At 45.0% G+C, this 13,883-nt stretch overlaps 1 protein-coding gene across 1 annotated transcript in view; it reads left to right on the forward strand.

Annotated features, from left to right (window-relative positions):
- LOC146178025 (medium-chain acyl-CoA ligase ACSF2, mitochondrial-like) overlaps window positions 1-13,883 on the forward strand; it is a 65,466-nt gene that overhangs the window by 35,066 nt on the left and 16,517 nt on the right. Inside the window, exons 8-12 of the mRNA XM_084581669.1 lie at window positions 1,736-1,828; window positions 2,593-2,741; window positions 4,167-4,258; window positions 8,463-8,536; window positions 11,881-11,988. Coding sequence (XP_084437795.1) covers window positions 1,736-1,828; window positions 2,593-2,741; window positions 4,167-4,258; window positions 8,463-8,536; window positions 11,881-11,988 — 516 coding nt within the window. The remainder of the gene's footprint in view (window positions 1-1,735; window positions 1,829-2,592; window positions 2,742-4,166; window positions 4,259-8,462; window positions 8,537-11,880; window positions 11,989-13,883) is intronic.

Consider the following 13,883-nt stretch of genomic DNA (forward strand, 5'->3'; position numbering starts at 1 on the left):
TTGAAGCTGTGAACAAGACGATGTGACATTGATTTTTGAAACGAAGAAAAACTTATATTACAGTGCAATACCGTGCGACAGAATACACGCTTTTTCCTTTAGAAGAAGAAACTGAGCTTGAGCGACGCGCGTGAAGTTCGGCACCGACAAAGTATCATGTGATGAAGGAGAGTGTGCCTATGGCGCTGAGGTCGAACTGCAAGCCAAATTGCACCACCTCATCGCATTTTTTTCTTTCTCCGTTTGATGCAAAGGAAACGCCAACCTTTTGCCAGCTTCGTGGAGATAATATTTAAGAGTGACAGAGCGAAACAAAATGCATGGCGTGCTACAGTAAAGCAGATAATTTAATTTTTTTTGTGCCATAGCCACTTCTTGGTGTTGTCGTCGCATCTAATTTTTGTGCCGACCTTCCTGTGCGTCTCGTGTGCTGCTCCTTAGAAGAAAATGAGGTTTGCATCCTGTGAAAAATTGATGTAGCATCACCTTAGGCTCGGCTTCTAACTCCTCATTCGGATTGGTCACTCAACTGTGATCACTAAAATAATATTTACTCGTTTTATTTTTTATTTCTGAACATTTGCAGCTAAATGTTTGCGCCGCAACTGAGAGTTTGTTCCTGGAAATAGCTCTATTTTGACTCACTAAGGTTAGGGATTATTTTTAGACGTCGGTTCTGCTATGCTGCTACAATCGCCAAAAGTAACCGATAAACGGGATTTGTTTCTAAACTATCTTTCGCGACGCTCAAGCATGCCTTAAGTTGTAAATCTGTGGAAGAACTATTTGATCTTGTTTTCGCAAGTCTAAGGTATTTAGGGGGTTAATAAAGGTTTTAATACGCGGCTAATCAGCATTTTTGAAAAAGGCGGCACATCACTACAGCACATCAAAAGAAACATTCAAGCACACTTTCGAGACTAAAGGGATGAAAGGCGAAAGCCTGATTGCTGCATTCGGCGACACGACTGTTGCGCATGTAGCGATGAATAGTGCTACGATAAAGCGAACGACTACTGTTTCATATTCTGCGAGTGCATTTATTCAGTGAATTCTGATTGGCAGCGACGAGATCGCGCTCTTTGTATCTTTGTAGTTGTTCTAATTTCGCTGTTGTGTGCTCGATATTACCGGATGCGCGGTATTAAATAACTAATTACACAACTGGCACTAATTATTATTATAATCAACTAGACAATAGTAAGCAATTAGTAGTGAATTAGTACTTTAGTGATTACTAGGCAAAAATTAGTAATTAGTATTAATTTATTTGTTAAAATAAAATGTCACTAATTAGTCATTAGTTAGTAATTTGTAACGAGTACTTATATATTTAATAATTACACATCGATTATCATATGGCCATATAAGGCATGCATTCGCGCATGCTGCGGTGGTGCTCTTTGAGTGGTCGAGAGTTCCATGACGTCATCCCGTCTCGACCAATCAGAGCCACCGCTAAAGCGTGACACTTCTGCTGACGACAACAATGAGGCAGTAAAGGCTTTCATCTTAATAATAAAAATTCAGAATTAATCGGCATATTCTTCCGTAATATGAACTGAGCCGTAGTATCAACAGAAGCCACATTATTTGCTACCGATGCGCGTGTGTCGAGTCATCCATGCAACTCCTTGTCGCGACATTTTCTGTTGAAGTTGAAATGAAGACTGCTGCCTACCGGTGGTGGCCTAATAACGCAGTGCAACAAACATCCGATGATGTTCTCTCGCAGGGTACAACAGGCTCCCCAAAAGCCGCCGTTCTTAGCCACTACAGCTTTATCAGCAACGTCGTCGGCTTCATGCACAAGGCAAAGCTGAATGAGGTAAGCTGTCAAGGGTAAAACTCATCTCTGTTCGGAGCAGTGAGTCGAGTCAAGGTTAGAAGAAAAATTTCGTTCCTAAATTGGATTAGGAACAGTTGACCTCCACATTTAAGCAATGTGTGCGCTTGCAGAGATGTCTGAAATGCTCAAAATTTACCTAACCATAATGGTTATCGTTTCTAACGCCCAGATCGGGCAGAACTAGTTTCAGTAGTACGATGCAGACAACTGGTGCGAACGGCGAAATAATCACAGCCAGAAACATCCCATGTGTGGTATCTCCACTGTAAAACTTGCTAAAGACATTTAAATAAAGGCAACGAGAATTGATACCGGACTGGACAAAAGAGCTATTTAGTCCAGGTCTGCTGTTGATATACTCTTGTCACAAGTCGTAATTTTGTAGCAGTCTGCTTGATCAGCACACGTCTCTACTGCGGGACCGGGCTTCGCAAGAGTTGCACCGCGGACTCGAATGATGGTGTGTCAGAGAAAACAATAGCACCGGCACTGACACGCCTCGCGGTGCAAATTGACTAGTAATCGTCGCATTAGCAAGGGCCGGCAAGTGAGTAAGTTACTGGCACGAGCTAGCTGGCTCATATTACATACAAGGGCACGGAGGTAGGGCAATAAGTCTACACTGCGATTGTGTCGTCCTGTATTGGTTTTTTCACACTGTTATTTCTCGATAGGTCCCACGCAGCGCCTTATTACCTCCTAACCGTGGTTATCTGTGACTGCGCCCTATTGTCTCCCCTTAGGACATGGTGGTGTGTATACCACTTCCGTTCTTCCACGTGTACGGCCTGAGCATAGTACTGGGAAGGACGTTGGTGCCTGGCGTCAAGGCGGTTGTGCCCTCACCCAGCTACGACGTCGCTGCTATTCTCAAAGCCATTCAAGAGCACAGGTACATCGATGGGCGTGTACATATAGCACACAACACTCCATGCTTATTGATACTTTCCCTTTAGTGCTAACGATGCCGACGCACAGCAAACACCAAAGTAGTTCGTAAAACAAAATGCAACCAGACCATTTGCACAACATATGACACTATTAAGTTTATGTGCATATAAATTCAGCATTAATGTAGTGCAGTATCTGAGTTCTACTTAAGTTGAGGACAACCCAGAGGTCTATGGAACGAAAAATGGCAGGGGTAAAATTAAGAGATAGGAAGCGTGCAGAGTGGGTCAGAGAAATAACTCAAGTTACCGACATTCTAGTGGAAATTAAGAAGAAGAAATGGGCATGGGCAGGACATGTAGGGCGAAGAGAGGATAACCGATGGTCGCTTAGGGTAACAAACTGGATTCCAAGGGAAGGAAAGCGTAGCAGGGGGCGGCAGAAAGTTAGGTGGGCGGATGAGGTTAAGAAGTTCGCAGGGGTCAAGTGGATGCAGCTACCACAGAACCGGGTTAAGTGGAAAAATATGGGAGAGGCCTTCGCCCTGCAGTGGGTATAGTCAGGCTGCTGCTGCTGCTGCTGATGATGATGATAATGATGATGATGTCCCAGAAGGCCACGAAGTGCGCGAGTCGAACGATGTCTGTTCTTAGCTGTGAATGTTGTGAAGTGCCTTGTGAACTGTGCCGCTCAGTTAACACATCGCGTTTCCGGCACTTCTGAAACGACTTGGGCACTTAAATTTTTGGGAATGTTTCCTGGCTGACAGCCCTTTTAGTTGGCATTGGCGGACATCGCCTGTAAGGGCGATGGTATTCGAGCGCCGCATTTTGCTAGGAAAAACGAACAGCTGCACGGAACCGAAACATTGTTTGCAAGAGAGCAGCGAAAATGCAAACTTGCGCCGTCCCAACATTACCACACTGCACTGCTGATGGTGGTTGCGGAGGATTTTTACCGCAGGCACCAATTTTTAGCTATAATTTAGCAGTTATTCCTCCAAAGAAAAGCATAGAAGATAAGGGTGTGTATTCGCGTTGTTTCTTTCTTTGAATCTATCTTGTTTTTATAGTTGAGCATTTGTTAAGCAAATTAACAAATGCTCATCTCTGGCGATCAATATTGATATTTATACAGCATTTCTTTTCTTTTAACCTGGTAAATTTGAAATATAATGTATAAATTCTTACACTTATGGCAATGAAGACTTCCCAATTATGCGCTTCTGTACAATTAAAAGACTTATAAACGAATGCATTAGCAACATCAAAACGCCGCAAAATGCGTGCACCGCCCCAATCATACATATTTCACAATTCGGTGTTCGGAAAGCAGGAGAAAAATCAAGTTAACAGTTTGAATGCGTTCTAGCAGAATTACGTTCACAGACGCGTTGTTTATAATCGACCATGACACTATCGCGCAGATGCACCGATATCAGTGGGCCCCCAACCGCCTACGCAGACATCATCAGCAGTCCACTGCTCAAGCAATACGACGTGTCGTCTCTACAGAGAGGTGAAGCTGTTCTCTTCATCTGCCGGTCACATTTGCAACGAAACCTTGGAAGGATGCTATCAGTTATCTCACTCACGTTTGCGTTAAAGTGGTCATGCGGCAAGCATAAATAATTTAAAATTAGCAAAATTAGTTTGGTATTTGCATTACCTCGTCTTATTGTTGAAAGGTGATGGATGGCTTCTTGGAAATTGCAATCCGTGGCCTGTGTAGATTTTGGAGAGTATAGATAAAACACGGTCACACTTGTTCACACTACATACGAAGCCGACATTCGTTGAGCTAGACCACATCTGTTGGCCTAAACGACTCACCTATTATAATGTAGTGTAGATACAGGCACATAGACAGTAGATGTATTCACATATATTTAAAAGGGGTAGCTGACCACACCACAGATGAACAAATTCAGGCCAGTGACCCCAGCATGACCCACCCACACTTCGTCATCCTCGCGTTCCCCACATACCATTGTCCCTTGACATAACTCCCAGCGGCGAAAGCACCGTCGCGGTGCTATGTAGAAGGCTGATAAGGTGCACAGTACGGCTTGAGGCGAACTAAGTGAACAACGTCAGTGGCAGGGCGGGTGGATGATATGGGAGAATCGAGGGGGGCAACCTTATAGGTCAAGTCGGGCAACTTACGGAACACACTATAAGGGCCGTTGTACTGACGAAGAAGTTTCTCAGAAAGACCGACACGCCGAGGAGGAGACCAAACGAGAATGAGTGACCCTGGGGCATAGTGCACTGGGTGATGCCGGCGGTCGTAAACAAGACTTCTGGTAGATCTGGAAAGCGGTGAGAGGGTCGCGAGCAGTTTCGCGGGCCATAATTGCTTGGGCGATGGCGTCACGTGCGTACTCGGTGGTCGCGTCCAAAGATGGCGGCAGCAGTGTATCCAATGACAATACGGCATGTCGACCAAATAGAAAATAAAAAGACGAATAGTCTGTGATGCCATGCCGCGACAAATTATGAACATACGTCACAAAGGGTAAGACAATGTCCCAATCACGATGGTCGGGAGCGTCGTACATAGATAGCATCTTAGTGGGAGTCCTGTTCAGCCGCTCTGTAAACCCGTTCGTTTGAGGATGGTACGCTCTAGTGAGCTTATGCTGTGTGGAATAGGACAGGAATATGTGATTAACTACACGGGACAAATAGTAGCGGCCGCGGTCCATCAGCGATTGGCGTGGAGCACCGTGGATTAAGGATCACATTTTGTAACAGGAAATTGGCGATATCGGTTGCGCAGATGGTTGGTGATGCACGCGTGATAGCTTATCGCATTGTTGTTGTGGCTGTAGGAAGAAGGAAAAGAAAATGCACGGGCCTGCTACTGCTCTGTAGCTGAGCCACCTCCGCTGCCTCGTGCAGACAGAAGAGAAAATAGAGAAGAAAGAAAATGAAGAGGGAGAGAAAGATGCGCGCCGCAACAACAGCCGTCGTCCACTACCGAAGCGGTGGCGGGTGCAATGGCGGCCTACAACAGATAAAAATTCGATGGCAGGCTAGCCCCCGAAGCGAGCGGCGGTGACCTACCTGTCCCAGCCCCATCAGGGGCGTAGTCAGTCACAACAGCAATCCAGTGGTCGCCGGAATTGGACGCCGGAAAAGGTCCGAGGAGATCTAGTCCTACATGATGGAAGGGTTCCAGGTTTAGCTCGATAGGCTGCAGCAGACCGGCAGGCAATGTGGATGGGCGCTTCTTGCGTTGAGAGAGGTCGCAGCTGGCAACGTAATGCTGAACACTACATCGACCGGGCCAAAAGAAGCGGCGTCGGACCAGATCGTATGTTCGTGAGACACATAGATGTCCCGCGGTGGGCACGTCATGTAGTTCCCTCAGGACAGACGAGCGGAGATGCTGGGGAACGACGAGCAGGAGCGGAGGTATACAAGGGCGAAGGCTGCGGCAGTACAAGATGCCATCGCGAAGAACAAAGAGTTGAAGTGTAGGGTCTGAGTTGGCATCGCTGAGGCGATAGATTAGTGGAGGCAAGGACGAGTCTTGCCACTACTAGTACGCGATGTTCAAGCAAGATCGAACAAGCAAGGGCCGAGGTCATTGTCTGCAAGATCTGGCAGTTCCACAGGGTAACAAGACAAGCCGTCAGCGTCTTAATGTAGACGCCCTGACTTGTAGACAACGATGCAAGAATACGCTTGCAGGCGCTATGACCAACGACCAAGCCGGACAGTAGGATTTTTTAGTGAAGAAAGCCAACAAACAGCGTGGTGGCCAGTCAAAACAGAGAAAGGACGGCCAAACAGGTAGGGTAAAAATTTAGCACAGCCCAAAAAAGGCACTCACGCGTTCAAATGGAGTAACTGCTTTCGAAAGTGGAAAGATGACGGCTAGCATATGCGATGACAGGGCCTTGACCTTGGTGAAGTTGGGCGAGTACGGCGCCAATAATATATTCGCTAGCATCTGTGCGAACTTCTGTTGGAGCCGACGGGCAAAATTGGCCAATACAGGTGCTGAGGCCAGCAAGTGAATCAGTGAAGAAAAGGAGTTTTCTTGAGCAGGGCCCCAGGTAAAAGGGGTGTCGTTATTAAGGAGGTCGGTGAGGGGACAGGCGATGGCAGAAAAGTTTTTGATGAAACTTCGGAGATAGGAGCACGAGCCGGCAAAGCTTCGCACATCCGTAGATGTTGGAGGCACAGGGACGTCCTTGACAGCTTGAAGTTTAGCGGGATCTGGGTGGACACCAGAAGCATCGACAGATATCCAACAATTGTGACTTGGCAGCACCGTAGTTGAGCTGCAACCCGGCTCTACGAAAGACGGAGAGAATGCTCGTCAGTATTTCGAGGTGTGAGGTATATATGTATATATATCGTGTGCTGTCCGAGCTAACCTGGACCAAGGTTTTAAGAAATGCAGTAGGCCCCAGCCCAGTGAAGCCAATCCAAACCGGTTCAGTGTCGGCTATAGTAATCTGCAGTATTTTGCTTTGCCCAAGGTTAATGAGGCAGTAAGGACTAATTAGACATTTTGATTATTGCCTTGAGAAAAAAAGGGTCAATATAAAAGTTGTAGATCTCGAGAAACGGCTAACTACGTTGCGTGTATCATGTTGCGAATTACGCCACCCTAATTATAACCCACAAAAATGCTGTCACATGACTACCTGGTATCTTAAATGATTCGTTTAATGTGAGTAACTGAGTGAATAAGACTGCATTATTGAGGGAGTGCGCCAACTTATATGCGTGTGCTAGTGGACGCGAGTGGAAGTGGTTTGCATTGTGAGTGGCCACGAGAGTGTGGTTGTGTGTGAGCGGATGTAAGTGTTATTGCGAGTGAGGTTTGTGAGTGCGAATAAGTGGGTTTGAGTCCGAGTGGACGGGATAGGCGTGCGCGTGAGTGTTTGTGAGAGTAAGTAAGCCACACCTCATGGTGCTGATCTATGCAATCATAAGATTACTTTAAGGGCCTAAAGCACGAATCAGGTTGGATGATGTTGAAACCAAAGCTGGACAGCATTTTGACTTGCAGATAACGTGTTTTGGCCACCAGCAGGAGATACTTCCTGCTCAGTCTTTTACTGCGTATGATTGAACGAACTGAGAGTCATTGGTATTGTATTGCTGGAATTACATGACCGCCGGGAAATAGCTTGCGCTCAGCCAATCTTTCCGTACACCTGGAGTTACAGCTCATCCTTTAAATTAAGCATTTCAAACCTGAATAAGACACTGTTAAGCTAACTCGGCCCCTTCACTTCGCTTTTATATTCAAAAGCGGAACTTACTACATGGAATACATTATCGGAATTTTCTTCCTTTTTAGCCGTAAAAGAAGTAAACAAATTTTTCTTCGAAATAGGTTTTTCAAGCCGTAATCGCGCTGAAAATGTGGCCATACTAACTGTCATATTTAGAATAGTTCTGAGTGGGTATCATTGCAAGAAGAAAAACACTGAAAAATTGCAACGTACTACACGTTTTATCTCGCGTCGCCAAATCGTTTTGCCTAGTTGTTGAATGACATGGGTATGTGGTGAATTTGTGCCAAAAAGCACTGTTGCGCATTAAGTAGAGCATCGAGCTAGCAGTTCAGTACTGAGTCATGCGCGATGTCCTTCAGTGACATCAGGTGATCTGGAAGTCATTAAAATGTGTAGTTGGTGATGTGCGCGACACCTTCGGATGGATGGAGCTAATATAAAAAAAAAAACTACTCGCAGCCGAATCTGGAGGCAACGTTGTCACGACTGCTCTCCGAAAACTGATCCAGGACAAGCTCAAAATTGCGGTTAGGGTAAGTGCGAAGACTGTATTTCTTCTACTTGGAGCAGGAATAAACAATAGGCAGCAAATTACTTATACCTATTCTGCTCATTAACAGTTTCTTCAGTGCTGTCATGGCTATAGAAAGCAAACGTTTTATAAGTGCGGCTTTTTGTCACTGGCATATTTTTGGAATGCCTGCGTTTCGCGCCTCGGGACCATTATTTCAGGTTGTTGCATTACTTTACAACAGGCAAGATACAACGTATAGCAATTCGCACAATCTACTCAGACAACACACCAGTAAAGTCAGGCCACCACAAGGAATTGAAAATGGCCCACAGCACAATCACTAAGCTGACTTTTTTTGCCGCTGCCACTACCGCACAGAGAGCAAGCAGAACCCTGATAATTTTTTCACGGAATTGTTACAATGCCGAAGGCACCAAATAAAGAGGCTGATGCCGTATTTAAATTAATTCTTTATTGGGCTGACTTGCACCCGCAAAAAAGCTCAGCAAGTCTGTGACGGCGATAACAGCAAGCGTGTACATGTCAGTCGCTGAAGTGCGATTCGGCAGCGCTCAATTTGAGGGTTGGCCAAGAAGCATCTATAGAGACGGGCAAAGGACCAGAGCAACCTGGAAGATTGTGGAAGCGGACACGAGCGGCGGGAATCATTCGAGAGATATCTCAGCGAATATTGTGGGATAACGAAAAGTATGAAGCCGCATCTCGGCGGCACTGAGCATGTACAATGCAGCTGCGCGTGCAGAATCACAGTAATAAGGCCGCGTGCTACCAGCTTTCGAAAATAAAACGAAATGAAGCTGTCAATAGTTCCCGGAAATATGTGGTGGTAATTTTGTTTATCTCTCGAACTTTCAATAATGCCTACTATAAGCAATGGTGAAAACTGTTTTGTTGTAGAAACCGGAGAATGCCCCTGTTGTCAATCTGCCACGGAGCAATTGTCCTCTCGCTTCACCGTCAGTGCCACTTCTTGTAGAATCGCTGTCCTTTGCAGATGTTTTATATCATTTTGTTACAGAATACTATCCTATTCCGTCACATTCAAATAAAGGCAGTCTTTATAGGTTGTGCAGTGGATTAACCTTTTAGTTTCGAAACGGAATCAAACATCACGCGTTGGGATGCCTCTGCGTTCAAGTGGAAGAGTGACGTTCTCGGAATCGAACCAACCATCTCTCTGCTGCTACAGCATTCGCGTTCTCACTAATTCAGTCATGCTTGGCCAATGAATTTTGGAAAGTGCGCGAACATCTAATTAAAAAGGTAAATAAGCAAGCAAACAAACAAACGTCAAAGTAACGCAACGAACGCTCGCAGCGTCTCGACAAATGCGCTTACAAGCAAACGCACATTCATAAGTGTCGCATATGTGCAAATCTCTGATGTTTGCATCTTTTACAACTACTTTAAGGGACCTTCAAACGCTGGTCATCGCTTTTATTTGTAGCAATTCCTTTTATGAGGATGGACAGTCTGCTGTTGGGAAAAAAGCTCAATAGTTTAGCGTAAACGCTAGTGTCAAATATAACCGTTGCATTGGGCATAAGCAGCGTTGCAAACGCGGCGCTACTTATGTCCCCCTCCGGAATGGCGCAGTGGTTACGGCGCTCGACTACTGTGCCCAAGAAGGCGGGATCGAACTCCGGCCTCGCGGCCGCTTTTTGATGAGGCCGAAAAGCAAGGCGCCCGCGTGCCGTGCGATATCAATACACGCTAAAGAATCCTAGACGGTCGGAATTTCCGGAGACCTTCACTACGGCGTATCTCATAGCCTTTGTCGCTTTGGGACGTTAAACCCCATAAACAAGCAGCCTACTTATGCTCAGGATGACAACCTGCCGCCCGTCTTTAAGTGTACGAGCAATACAAAATTCCTCTTTCTAGGACGTATATTCAAGTCTAGCATATTGTTCCTTTGTACTTCCTTTGTACGCTTCGAACTTGCCGACATCAACTTACATCTCGTATCCGGCGACCTGCTTGCCTTAGCCTGAGTCAAAAACAAGGACAGCGTGATGGCGCATCTTGTGGGACACTGATAATGTATTGTTTTAACTTGCTCAAAGTTATGCGCTTCGTCGGAAGGAGATTTGATACGGCGGACGCTCGCACAACTACGCCATGTACAACTATGAATGAGATGGCTGCATTTCTGCAACAAAAAGCATCCCTTTTGGCGCGTATCTGAGTGTAGCAGGTTTTTGTGCGTTGATGTTTTAAAAGGCTAGTTTGTCAATAATTTAATCCCAGATACTAAAGCGTGGGTGTGAACAGGCGCATCACCCTGAATACAACGCATAGTATTGGCTTTCAAAAGTAAATAAAAGGGAAAAAGCCGCACTTAGACACTAAGGAATTTCACACCAACAAATTCCTACACTTCGATTTGAAATGGCTGAGCACAGTAATAAATGTTTGTTGGACAGGCTAACGCAAAACACCTGTCCCTTTGACCCTTCACAACCTGTTAGAAGAGAGAAGACTTTCTGTCCGTATATAGTCCAGAATTTATGAGTTGTATAGGTCGAAAGACTAATTACAGACATCTTGTGAAGGGAGGCCAGATTATGCCTAAAGAGTTAAAAATATTGCGGACGTTCACAAAGGAAATGGTGCCGTTACTGGTAGTCGATAACGGTCACAATACCCGCATAGCTACAAACACATATTTGAAAATGTTTGAGCCAGTGCAGTTACCGACGTTTTTGTCATTTGCGCACCTATTGAAAGCTGTTAAACAGATTACAGCATATCAGATGCGGTCTTGCTCACCATAATGTTGGCATTAAATGGAGCATTAATACCGAGCGCTGGTTCATTAGGGAAGGTGATGCTCGGTGTTCGAAAAAAGAGAGTAGTCTTAAACGCTCATGACAATTATCCATAAATATTTATCCATAAAATGTTACACGAACATGGCATGGTTATGATGAAAGCCTTGTGGTGTCCACCTACATTGAAAGGTGTGCTGTAACTGTTTGTGGCGTACTAAATGTCAAATGTCCTATGGAAAAGAAAGCAGCACAAGCTCTCGGCAATGCCTGTGGCAATACAAGATACCTCTGCCCATTTTAACAGACTGCTTCTTAAATATGCGGCTATCATTCCCGAAACACCAAAGGAGTTTTCTTGTACCTCGAGGTTATTAAATGCCACCAATAACCAACTATTTTCTATCCCACTGCTGTGAAAAGTGATCAGTCGTCTCTCCGCCCCTTACAATCCTCATCCAGTCAGCTCCCTTGCCGTTTGCGTAACGAGAGCACAAACTTGAACTCGTTCTTCTATATTAGCAGCTTGTTAGCAGCATACTGCTCTCTAGATTTATGGGTCTTCCTGCAGGTTGGCTACGGCACCACGGAGCTTACAACGGTCACGACGCTGGTGAGCGAAGACGACCCGGAGGTCAAACAACTGCACACCGTGGGTCGACCAATGCCTCATCTGGAGGTAACACTCTTGGCTGCGATTATGCTATCATGTTTTAACTGACATCGTTACACATCCTGCCCTGAAATTGGGCCTTGTGTACAAAACGTCATGAGAATATCTGTGGAATTTGATAGCGGGCAGGTGACATGAATGGTAGTAACAGGTGCGCGGGGAATCTAACAAGCGGCATTGCAAAGCTAAGTTTAGCAGCAAATGCCAACTCGTCAAAGGCCTTTGATATGGAACCGAACCTCCTGGCATTTTTGTATTCCGAGTCAGACATGCTACACCTAGGTGATGTAGGCTTGCTCACATGGCTGACTTAAAGCAAAGTGTTTTTATCTATCTTGGGTGTGGCAATTCATGAAAGGCTGTAGCTTACGACAGCATGCCAACAGGTAAGTCTGGGATAAAACACCGAGAGCACTGTAGAATCTACACGGCAGAAATGAGAAAGCCTAACCATTGCTGGTGCACACGGTGCTACACATTTGCTCGCATTATCAATATCAACTAAATGCATCGTCATTACCATTGCTCATGTCATTCATCAGCGTCATCCACACAGCTACAAACAGCCTCACGATATACAAGAATTATGACAGGCTTTTAGGATGCCGGGCGTGGCGCTGTTCGATAAAGCACTCGGCTGATCACCCGATGGATGGGGGTTCAATTCCCGGTGGAGACAGGATTTTTATTTTTCTGTTGATGTAATCAATATGGTTAGCAAGTTCCACTCAAAGCACGAACCGACGCATATATCCAGAGCACATATCGCGCACAACTCTCGCGCACGGGATTTTGTTCCATGAGCCTAGAAACGTTTTCACCTTATTTAAGGATTTAACGGAGTAGGAGTAGTTACTAACCAAATTCCCAAGGGCTTGTGCGCTGACGAGGACCTTCAGCAGGAGCTGCGCACGAGAGCCAGTCACGATGTTGCCTCACAGCAACAAAGGCCTGACCTAAGTGTCTCTTGTTTTTGTAATCACGTAGTCAAAAAAAGAATGATTTATATAACGACCGTCATTATGTCTTTACGTCTCAAAACATCGAAGTTCTAAATGGGAAAGATATTCGGCGACATAAGTTTTGCTGCATTAAAACATATACTTTTAGAGTCCTCGTCAATACCTTGCATATAAAACAAAATTTTGTGGTGTGCTGCAAGGAAGCGTAGGCAGGAATATCTAGCACATGGAGCACAATTTGGCAAGTCTCTCAAGAACCATATTCATTTCGCTTCGCCGCTGTGGTGCAGTGGTTAGGCCACTCCATACAGCTGTGCGCAAGTATGACGGCTGACATCGCTCATAGACTAAGCGCCATTGAGAGGTTGGACCCATAAACCTAAACCATTTCTTCTGATTAGGAATGGCGTCTACATTTTAAACGCCAAGCCTTGGAATTAGTCTGTGAGGATGTTTATTTTCAAACCAGAGGCCCAAACCTTACAAATTTTAAACCGGTCCATAGACTCTCTACAGACGTGTGTCAATACGTTCTAGGGATTGTCGACCAATTTATGACCGTAGACTGTTTTTACTTTTGTCTAGCACTGTTCATAGACAAATTGAGAACCGTACTTAGTTCGTACATATATTATGTATTGACCAAAAGGCAACACACTGCTAAAAGTAATCGTATGGACGATCTATAGAATGTCTATAGAAAAAATTATTATATACATTAGTCTGTACGTACAGGACCAAAGAAATATATGTAAAGGATGATAACACAACGGTATAAAATTATATAGATGTTCTAGAGAGCACTTTGATTTTGATGAGTTCACGCACTATCGACTGATGCACCGTATTCACAAGTGAATAGCTTTGCGAATTTTATTCCAGCTTTGGCTGTGTCTCTATATAACTTTCACAGTGCAGTTATATTTTATTGTTGCACTT

Source organism: Amblyomma maculatum, chromosome 10 (assembly GCF_055883805.1).
Source record: "Amblyomma maculatum isolate TAMU_Amacu chromosome 10, ASM5588380v1, whole genome shotgun sequence".
NCBI lineage: Eukaryota > Metazoa > Arthropoda > Arachnida > Ixodida > Ixodidae > Amblyomma > Amblyomma maculatum.